At 40.6% G+C, this 11,139-nt stretch overlaps 1 protein-coding gene across 1 annotated transcript in view; it reads right to left on the bottom strand.

Annotated features, from left to right (window-relative positions):
- The window catches only part of LOC123502974 (leucine-rich repeat and coiled-coil domain-containing protein PF07_0014-like), a 41,922-nt gene extending 31,434 nt beyond the window's left edge, over window positions 1-10,488 (bottom strand). The window contains exons 1-2 of the mRNA XM_045252272.1: window positions 10,471-10,488; window positions 358-1,419 (exon numbers count right to left, since the gene is read on the bottom strand). Coding sequence (XP_045108207.1) covers window positions 358-1,419; window positions 10,471-10,488 — 1,080 coding nt within the window. The remainder of the gene's footprint in view (window positions 1-357; window positions 1,420-10,470) is intronic.
- Window positions 10,489-11,139: the final 651 nt, after the last annotated feature.

The raw sequence follows: 11,139 nt of genomic DNA, 5'->3' as shown, positions 1-11,139 counted from the left end.
CCTCTCATTCTTCCTCCCTCAACACAACCACTTCAGTCTCTCTCTCTTTCTCTCCCTCTCTCTCTCTCTCTCTCTCTTGTCTTCCTCCTCCTCCTCCTCCTCCTCCTCCTCCTCCTCCTCCTGCTCTCTTCATCTCCCCTCATCGCCTCTTTACTCTCTTTTCTTGCCTCTTCCTCGTCGCCAATTCCTTCTTCTTGTTTTTCTGTTTTATTACAAGTATTTTTTCATTCAATTTTAATTTTCCTGTTTTTTCTTTTGTTTTTTTAATCTATTTCTTTTCTTTTCTAATATGTGATTTTTTTTCTTCTCTTTTCCTTTCTTTTTTTATTCATTCGTGTCAGTTTTTTTTTTATTTACCTTTTCCTGTGAATTGATGAAGTTTTGCTGTGAGATGATGAAGTTGATGAAGTTTTGCTGTGAGATGATGAAGTTGATGAAGTTTTGCTGTGAAATGATGAAGTTGATGAAGTTTTGCTGTGAGATGATGAAGTTGATGAAGTTTTGCTGTGAGATGATGAAATTGATTAAGTTTTGCTGTGAAATGATGAAGTTGATGAAGTTTTGCTGTGAAATGATGAAGTTGATGAAGTTTTGCTGTGAGATGATGAAGTTGATGAAGTTTTGCTGTGAGATGATGAAATTGATGAAGTTTTGCTGTGAAATGATGAAGTTGATGAAGTTTTGCTGTGAAATGATGAAGTTGATGAAGTTTTGCTGTGAGATGATGAAGTTGATGAAGTTTTGCTGTGAGATGATGAAGTTGATGAAGTTTTGCTGTGAGATGATGAAGTTGATGAAATTTTGCTGTGAGATGATGAAGTTGATGAAGTTTTGCTGTGAGATGATGAAGCTGGTGAAGTTTTGCTTTGAGATGAAGTTGATGAAGTTTTCGTGTGAGATGATGAAGTTGATGAAGTTTTGCTGTGAGATGATGAAGTTGATGAAATTTTGCTGTGAGATGATGAAGTTGATGAAGTTTTGTTGTGAGATGATGAAGTTGATGAAGTTTTGCGGTGAGATGATGAATTTGATGAAGTTTTGCTGTGAGATGATGAAGCTGGTGAAGTTTTGCTGTGAGATGATGAAGCTGAAGTTTTGCTGTGAGATGATGGTGATGAAGTTTTGCTGTGAGATGAAGTTGATGAAGTTTTCGTGTGAGATGATGAAGTTGATGAAGTTTTGCTGTGAGATGATGAAGTTGATGAAGTTTTGCTGTGAGATGATGAAGTTGATGAAGTTTTGCTGTGAGATGATGAAGTTGATGAAGTTTTGCTGTGAAATGATGAAGTTGATGAAGTTTTGCTGTGAGATGATGAAGTTGATGAAGTTTTGCTGTGATATGATGAAGTTGAAGTTTTGCTGTGAGATGATGAAGTTGATGAAATTTTGCTGTGATATGATGAAGTTAATGAAGTTTTGCTGTTAGATGATGAAGTTGATGAAGTTTTGCTGTGAGATGATGAATTTGATGAAGTTTTGCGGTGAGATGATGAAGTTGATGAAGTTTTGCTGTGAGATGATGAAGTTAATGAAGTTTTGCTGTGAGATGATGAAGTTGATGAAGTTTTGCTGTGAGATGATGAATTTGATGAAGTTTTGTTGTGAGATGAAGTTGATCAAGTTTTGCTGTGAGATGATGAATTTGATGAAGTTTTGCTGTGAGATGATGAAGCTGGGGAAGTTTTGCTGTGAGATGATGAAGCTGAAGTTTTGCTGTGAGATGATGGTGATGAAGTTTTGCTGTGAGATGAAGTTGATGAAGTTTTCGTGTGAGATAATGAAGTTGATTAAGTTTTGCTGTGAGATGATGAATATGATGAAGTTTTGCTGTGAGATGATGAAGCTGAAGTTTTGCTGTGAGATGATGAAGGTGATGAAGTTTTGCTGTGAGATGATGTAGTTGATGAAGTTTTCGTGTGAGATGATGAAGTTGATTAAGTTTTGCTGTGAGATGATGAAGCTGATGAAATTTTGCTGTGAGATGAAGTTGAAGTTTTGCTGTGAGATGATGAAGTTGATGAAGTTTTGCCGTGATCTTAATTTCTTTTTACTTTATTTTTTTTCCTGTGAGCTGATGAAGTTTCCTTATTTTCTTGTGAGTTGATGAAGTTTCCTTATCTTTCCTGTGAGTTGGTGAAGTTTGCTTATTTTCTTGTGAGTTGATGAAGTTTCCTTATTTTTTCCTGTGAGATGATGAAATTTCCTTATTTTTCCTGTCAGTTGGTGAAGTTTCCTTATTTTTCCTGTGATTTGATGAAGTTTCCTTATTTTTTTCCTGTGATTTGATGACGTTTCCTTATTTCTTCCTGTGAATTGAAGTTTTGCTGTTATCTTTCCTGTGAGTTGATGAAGTTGATGATGTTTATTTATCTTTCCTCTGAATTGGTGAAGTTTCCTTATTTTTTCCTGTGAGTTGATAAAGTCTTGCTCTGATCTTAGTCTCTTTTTCTTATTTTATTGCGAATTGATCTTAATTTCTTCTTATCTATTTATCTGGGAGTTGATCTTAATTTCTTATTTTTCCTGCGAGTCGATGAAGTTTTGCTCAGATCTTGATTTTTTTCTCTCTTTTTTTTAACTCACCTTGACTGTCTTCAGCGATCACAGCGTTACTGCCATTCAAATAGACTTTCTCTCTCTCTCTCTCTCTCTCTCTCTCTCTCTCTCTCTCTCTCTCTCTCTCTCTCCATCTTTTCAACTCATTAACTCACAAACAAATTAGCAGACAAGATAAAGAAAATTCAATGAGAGAGAGAGAGAGAGAGAGAGAGAGAGAGAGAGAGAGAGAGAGAGAGAGAGAGAGAGAGAGAGAGAGAGAGAGAGAGAGAGAGAGAGAGAGAGAGAGAGAGAGAGAGAGAGAGAGAGAGAGAGAGAGAGAGAGAGAGAGAGAGAGAAGAACCCAAAACATCGTTATCACTTCACAACTCTCTCTCTCTCTCTCTCTCTCTCTCTCTCTCTCTCTCCACGCCTTACACCGGACACTTGTAAGAATTCAGAAACACATCGATTGGTTCTCAGAAGGGACAGAAAGACACAACGGACGAACACACACACACACACACACACACACACACACACACACACACACACACACACACACACACACACACACACACACACGGGCAGGAGCACAAGGGCGTGAGAAAGGAAGGCACTCTTGGGTTAATTCTCTTGAGGATCTCCCACGAAGGACAAAATAAGCGAGTGGACTTAGCTATGGATCGGTAGAGAGAGAGAGAGAGAGAGAGAGAGAGAGAGAGAGAGAGAGAGAGAGAGAGAGAGGGGGGGGGGAAGGACGTGGACATTAATTTGCGTCTCTCTCTCTCTCTCTCTCTCTCTCTCTCTCTCTCTCTCTCTCTCTCTCTCTCTCTCTCTCTCTCTATCTATCTATCTATCTATCTATGTATCTATCTATCTATCCATCTATTCGTCTATTTATTTCTAAATGAAGAATAAATAAACAAATAAATTATTAAACCTCATATTCACCGTTATGAGAATGGTGAACAACAACAACAATAACAACAACAATAACAACAATATGATGACAATGACGACGACAATGAGACTGATGGTGATGATGATGGTGATGGTGATGATGATGATGATGATGATGATGATGATGATGGTGATGATGATGATGATGATGATGATGATGATGATGCATAAGAAAGAATGAAGTAGAATGAAAAAAAAGACTAACTCTCACCATTATTAAGAAAAACATCACGACTTTAATTCCCACAATTACCCATCCACACCCCCCCCCCTCTATCTACCCATCCACACACACCCACACAACTACCCACACACACCCACACACACACACACACACACGCACACACACCCAAAAATACATAAAAAAAGTAAGAAAACAGCAATAAAAAAAAACTAACTCACTGAAAAAGGAAACTCAGAACCACAACACGCGGACACAAACTTGGGAGAACTCTGGCCACACTGCAATTACCACGCCTCGAAAAGAACTCGCTTGAGGTGTCACATGTCAGGGGCAGGTACACGCATCAGCACTGTTTTATGGCTTGGCATCAGCTGGCCTTGTGCTGGGGTTGGGAGGGGCAGGGGGTGACAAGAAGGTGTAGTTATGGGATTGGAGGGGGGGGGGTTAGATGCAGTGCTGTTTTTTTGGGAGATATAGAAAAAAAAATTGAAAAAACAGCAACTATGAATCCAAAATAGTAAACAGAAAAGAAATATTATAATTTTTGTATAACTATTCTACCGAAACTATCCAAAAAATTATCCACACATAGTCAACATAAATACTATCGGCCCATATGGATAAAATAGTCATAGGTAAGGGTGTGGAGCAAAGTATGGCAAGGATAAGGTTTGCAGTTAGTGAAGATGCGGCGCTGTTGTGAGAAGGGCCAACTTGTGGTGTGGATATTCAAGGCAAGGATAAGAAGGTTTGTAGCTAGTGTGGGTGCGGCGCTGTTCTGAGAAGGGTCAGCTTGTGATGTGGATATTCAAGGCAAGGATAAGAAGGTTTGTAGCTAGTGTGGGTGTGGCGTTGTTGTGGGACGAGCCAACTTGTGGTGTGGATATTCAAGGCGAGGATAAGAAGGTTTGTAGATAGTGTGGGTGTGGCGTTGTTGTGGGAAGGGCCAGCTTGTGATGTGGATAAATTTGTCAAGGCAAGGATAAGAACGTTTGTAGCTAGTGTGGGTGCGGCGTTGTTGTGGGAAGGACCAACTTGTGATGTGGATAAATTTGTCAAGGCAAGGATAAGAAGGTTTGTAGCTAGTGTGGGTGCGGCGTTGTTGTGGGAAGGACCAGCTTGTGATGTGGATAAATTTGTCAAGGCAAGGATAAGAAGGTTTGTAGCTAGTGTGGGTGTGGCGCTGTTGTGGGAAGGGCCAACTTGTGGTGTGGATATTCAAGGCAAGGATAAGAAGGTTTGTAGCTAGTAAGGGTGTGGCGTTGTTGTGGGACGAGCCAACTTGTGATGTGGATAAAGTCATAGATAGAATGTGAATCAAATTATAGCAAGGATGAAAAGATTTGTAGTTAGTGAAGATGCGCTGTTGTTGTGGGAGGGGTCAGCTTGTGGTGTGGATGAAGTCATAGAGAGGGTGTGGGATGGATAGGTTAGTCATATATGTACATTGGGTGAGGGATCAAAGTATGGTAAGGAGATCATGGAGTCCTTTGTATCGCTTTGTATATTATCATTTTGTCAGTGTCATGCATGCTATCCCCTTGTCCTGTGATTTGGGTTATCATCTTTTTTTTTTCTCTCCTTCCTTCTCTTGTTTTGTTCGCTAAGTTTCCAGTCTTGTTTGCCTCCTTGCCCGTTCATTTCTCTCTCTCTCTCTCTCTCTCTCTCTCTCTCTCTCTCTCTCTCTCTCTCTCTCTCTCTCTCTCTCTTTCTTCTTCATCGTTGTCTTCCCTTCCTTCTTCCTATTTTGTATTGAGGTTGTGAGTTTTCCAGTTGCTCTATTCTCTACTACAGATTCTACAAGATTCTATGCAAAACCAATAATAATAATAATAATAATAATAATAATAATAATAATAATAATAATAATAATAATGATGATGATGATGATAATAATGAAATAATAATAAAAACACTAATGATAAGAAGAACCTTGTTGCAAATTTTTGGTCAACAATTTCCATTAAGAATAGACGCATTTTTCGTGTCTTCAAAGGACATAATTAGTGAAAAAAAAGAAAAAAAGGAAGAAAAAGAAAGAAAACAGCAATGGAAACCTGACTAATTGTATCTGTGACCTTCCAACATATTTAAACTTATTTCCACACACACTCGATCTTTACAATAAAAAAAAGAAAAGAAAAAAAGAAATAAAGAAAAAGATAGAAATATATACAAAAATACCAATGGAAATCTGATTAATTGTATCCGTGGCATTACAAAACATTTAAACACTCATTTACACACTCACTCGATCTTTACAATAAAAAAAAAAAAAAAAAAACGTTTACCTCTCTCCGTTTTCCTTTCATTCTAGTCTCGTTGGGTATTCAGGCGCCTACTTCAGCGTGTCTCATCCCCGTCCGCGCCGCCGCCCGTGCACCGTTACGGCAAAAGAACAAAAAACGCGGCGAGAGATAAATAGAAAAAGATCGCTCCTCTTATCAACTCGGCGGCGTCTCACCAACCCCCATTTTCTTTGCGGCAGGAGGATGAGAGAGCATGGGAGTAAACAAAGCGAGAGGAGAGGGGAGACTATTGTATTGTGTGTTGTTCTCTTTATCATCTCCTCCTCCTCCTCCTCCTCCTCTTCTTCCTCTTCCTCCTCCTCCTCCTCCTCCTCATTTAGTGTTTTTGTATGTCTGTATGTCTGTATGTTTGCGTGTAGATCTTTTTTCAATTTTTTTTTCGAATCTTTTCTTCATTCACACAAATAAACAGATGCCTTTTTAAACCGTACTGATCTCTCTCTCTCTCTCTCTCTCTCTCTCTCTCTCTCTCTCTCTCTCTCTCTCTCTCTCTCTTTATCCTTCCCCGATCTTTCTTTCCTTTCTAAAACAATGACAGACGCGGATGATAATGGAAGACATGGGGAGAAAAGATTAAAAGACAAAACGCCACTGCTCTCTCTCTCTCTCTCTCTCTCTCTCTCTCTCTCTCTCTCTCTCTCTCTCTCTCTCTCTCTCTCTCTCTCTCTCTCTCTCTCTCTCCTTTTCCCCCCTTTCTTTATTTTTCTCTCTATCTCTCTTTCTCTTTCATGGCTTATTCACTCAAGTGTACCGCGGATTAATTGCTTTGCCGAGAGAGAGAGAGAGAGAGAGAGAGAGAAGGGGGGAGGGGAGCTACAGGATATTATCTTGAAAAGTGTCCATAACAGCTGATTACTTGAGAGAGAGAGAGAGAGAGAGAGAGAGAGAGAGAGAGAGAGAGAGAGAGCACAACCCATCCTATTGTTTTTATACTGGTCGTTCCTCTTGTCCTCTGACCGTCCTGCCGAAAACCACTTGAAAATCTAACACACACACACACACACACACACACACACACACACTGCCCGTTAGCTTGCGTGTGTGTGTGTGTGTGTGTGTGTGTGTGTGTGTGTGTGTGTGTGTGTGTGTGTGTGTGTGTGTGCACAAAAGATTACGTTCACATGCTCAGTGCAAATCTTTTAGCCATTGTGTTGAAGGCGATGGGAAAGAGGAGAGAGAGAGAGAGAGAGAGAGAGAGAGAGAGAGAGAGAGAGAGAGAGAGAGAGAGAGAGAGAGAGAGAGAGAGAGAGAGAGAGAGAGAGAGAGAGAGAGAGAGAGAGAGAGAGAGAGAGAGTGTGGATGAGTGGATGAGAAGAAGAAGAAGAACAAGAACAAGAACAAGGACAAGAACAAGAAGAACAAGAACAAGAACAGGAGGAAAGAGAGAGAGAGAGAGAGAGAGAGAGAGAGAGAGAGAGAGAGAGAGAGAGAGAGAGAGAGAGAGAGAGAGAGAAAGTTACACAATACGAGAGAATTAGATACAAATGAACATAAAGTAAAAAAAAAAAAAGATGAAATAAAAAAACACAAAACAAAACACCAAAACAAACAATTAAAACAAACAAATCAGGAACAAAGACGACTAAACAAAGAAAAAAAGTACAAAAAAAAAACAAAGATAAAAGTAAATAACAAGAGAAAAAAAAAAAAAAAAGTTATAAGTTTCAAGGAGATGGCAAATGTGAACAGGAGGAGGAGGAGGAGGAGGAGGAGGAGGAGAAGGAGGAGGACAAAGGACATGATACAGTGTGGAGATGGCAAATGTGAACAGGAGGAGGAGGAGGAGGAGGAGAAGGAGAAGGAGAAGGAGAAGGAGAAGGAGAAGGAGAAGAAGAAGAAGAAGGAGAAGAAGATGGAGGACAAAGGACATGACACAGTGTGGTCTTGTGATTCTCTATTTCTTCTCTCACTTTTATTTCTTCTCTGCCTCCTATTTCCCGCCCCTGTTATCCTATTATCTATGTCATTATCCTTCTTTTTCTCTCCTTCCTCCCTTGTTTTGCTCCCTAATTTCCAGTCTTCCTTTCCTCCTTACTCGTTCACTTCCCTTTCTCTTTTTTTCCTCTCCTCTTCATCCTTCTCTACCTCTCCTTCTTCCTGTTTCTCACTTCGGGTTTACAAAGACAGGTTTAATTAGCTTTCCTTTCTTTCGTGTCAGTCTGAAGGTTTGTTTGCTTATATTATCATTGTATTTCCTAGGTCAGGGTAGGTTGGGTTCGGTTGGGTTGGGTTGGGTTGGGTTGGGTTGGGTTAGGTTAGGTTAGGTTAGGTAGGATAGGTTTTCTTTCCTTTTCATTGTCATAGTGTTCAAAGTCTACAAAAATCTTCATTCTGTCGGAAGTGTATGTGTCGCAGAAATATATTCATACACATATTCATAAATGTATATCTGTTTCTCACAAGCAACACAGCATCTCTTACTCCCACTCTCCCTCCACTCCTTCACTCCATTCACTCCCTATAACTCTCTCTCTCTCTCTCTCTCTCTCTCTCTCTCTCTCTCTCTCTCTCTCTCTCTCTCTCTCTCTCTCTCTCTCTCTCTCTCTATGTTGTGTTCATTTATTCTCTGTTTCCTCACTCTTCCTCACTCAATCGTCTGTCTCCTCACACTATTTCCTCACTCTTCCTCAATCAATGTTGTTTCCTCACTCTTCCTCACTTTATTCTCCGTTTCTCACTCTTCCCCACTCTACGCTATGTTTCCTCACTCTTTTCCACTCTTTGCACGGTGTTGCCAAGTTTGTCTCTGTGATTTCGTCAGGTGAAGACACAGGAATATGGTAACACTGCCGCAGACTAAATTTCTCACTCGCTGATTGGTTAACGCATTACCGTCTTGTTTTAAATCGAGCTGCTAATTTGCGCTAATAAGAATAGTGGTAGATAAAACTAATATCGCTATCAGGCACTCAGTGATTAACGGAACACCAGCGGGAAGACTACGAGAGGATATGAGAGATCGAGAACAGGAACACAAATAAACAAAACTATCATTTTATACCTAATGTTCACCTGAAGATCCAGAACAAGAGCATAAGAAAGCAAAACTGAGATTCCTATTGTGGTGTTTCCGGAGTAGAAAACAGTAGCTTACCCCAAGGCTTCACTTCACACTAAACCACAGCTACACTTCCGTACAGTAGGCAGCAATGACTATAAATCTAAAGAGTTATTTATATAGTCATTGGTAAGCAGGCTGTAGCGAACTAAGAGTAGAAAACAGTAGCTTCCCCAAGGCTTTACTTCACACTAAACCAGAGTTACACTTCCGTTCAGTAAGCTGGAGCGAACTAAGAGTAGAAAACAGTAGCTTCCCCCAAGGCTTTACTTCACATTAACTCACAGCTACACTTCCGTACAGTAGGCAGGCTGGAGCGACCTAAGAGGGAGATATCGAGGCATTTGCTCCCTAATTTTGGCTGATGCTTTTCCTATTTGTAGAGAGCCAGCACTCAAGTGGGCCTTTTTTTAATCTTTTCTCTTTTTTTTTGTCTTTGGCTGGCTCTCTTCCCTACATAAAAAAAAAGAACTGAAATTTTTTAAGGCCTAGTGACAGACATGAACACAGAACGAGACAGCGAAACAATAGTCTCAAGAAGCAGCATGAAAAGTTTAGATCCCTCAATAATGGAACTAAAAACATCAAATAATCGGACGATATGACCTACCTATGTACATTTCCCAGACCGCACACTGTTATAATATGGCACTCAATATCTAACTAGAGAATGAGAAGAAGAACACAAGAAAACCAAAATAACATCAATACAGAGAACAAGAAAACAAGAAAATAAAGCTTGTGTTCTTATTATCTTCAGGTACTCAATACTTAACTGAAAAATGAAGACGAGTTAACGAACCAATTCCACAGATACTCTTTTTTTTTTTTTCTTCTTTTTCTATCTTTCTACCATGTGGGCTTTTCACGTGAATTTCTGGGCTAAAGGGGGTACTTTTTGTGGTACCTCCTATCTCAAAGCCCACCCGCTAAGAAACCGTTGTCCCGAGTGAAGAAGCCCAACCTACATTCGGACCGAGGACAGGATTAGTGTACTTGGAGACCCCTCGGATCCCAAGGCACGCATGGTTCCACTGTACCACGGCGGCCCATTAAGTTTGCTTGCTAAATAACAAAACCACCTCAGCTGTTATCGCATTCCAGTCACTCCTGTTCTATATAGTGTGGCAACTTAGCGGAAGTGTGGAACTAAGCGCCATATTCAGAGACGCTTCCCTCTCTCACCGCGACCATTTTCAAGGACCACAGAGACGATCAACCGAGTTTTTTTTTTTTATTTATACCATGTGGGCTTTTCACGAGAATTTCTGGGCTAATGGGGATACTTTTGTGGTACCTCCTATCTCAAAGCCCACCCGCTAGGAAACCGTTGCCATGAGTGAGGAAGCCCAACCTACACTCGGACCGTGGACAGGATTCGAACCCGTGCGCTTGGAGACCCCTCGGACCCCAAAACACACATGGTTCCACTGTACCATGGCGGCTCTTCTTAAGTTCTGAAGAGTATTTGTCCTGTTAGTAATGCAGAAAACTTTTTAACATGCCACTAGAATCACAGAAACACCCTTAAAAAACTTTGAAAATAACGATGGTGCAGCGCGGAGGTGTTTCAGGATATGGGCCCAAGTGCTGCCTTTTCATAAGCTATCCATCCAAACCACACATTGGCAAACACCCGAACACATAGAGACGTTTTGGTAAGGTAGTGTACTATTAGGAATTAGTGTTTACCTGCCTACCTAACCTAACCTAACCTAACCTATACATTATCCTAACCTACCCTAACCAAACCTAACCTTAACCTTAACCTAACCATGGTGCAGTGGAACCATGCGTGCTTTGGGGTCCGAGGGGTCTTCAAGCGCACGGGTTCGAATCCTGTCCACGGTCCGAGTGTAGGTTGGGCTTCCTCACTCTGGGCAATGATTTCCTAGCGGGTGGGCTTTGAGTATCCCCCCTTAGCCCATAAATTCCCGTGAAAAGCCCACATGGTACAAAAAAAAACACCACTAATCACGTGACTCAATGTTCAATATGTATCAGCAACAACAATAATAACACATCCATTATCCAACGCCACTTTTCATTCCCTCACTCGGAACATTAGCACCATCCCTCACTCTCCTCTC

Source organism: Portunus trituberculatus, chromosome 13 (assembly GCF_017591435.1).
Source record: "Portunus trituberculatus isolate SZX2019 chromosome 13, ASM1759143v1, whole genome shotgun sequence".
Taxonomy (NCBI): domain Eukaryota; kingdom Metazoa; phylum Arthropoda; class Malacostraca; order Decapoda; family Portunidae; genus Portunus; species Portunus trituberculatus.
This window is presented reverse-complemented; position numbering and strand designations above follow the sequence as displayed.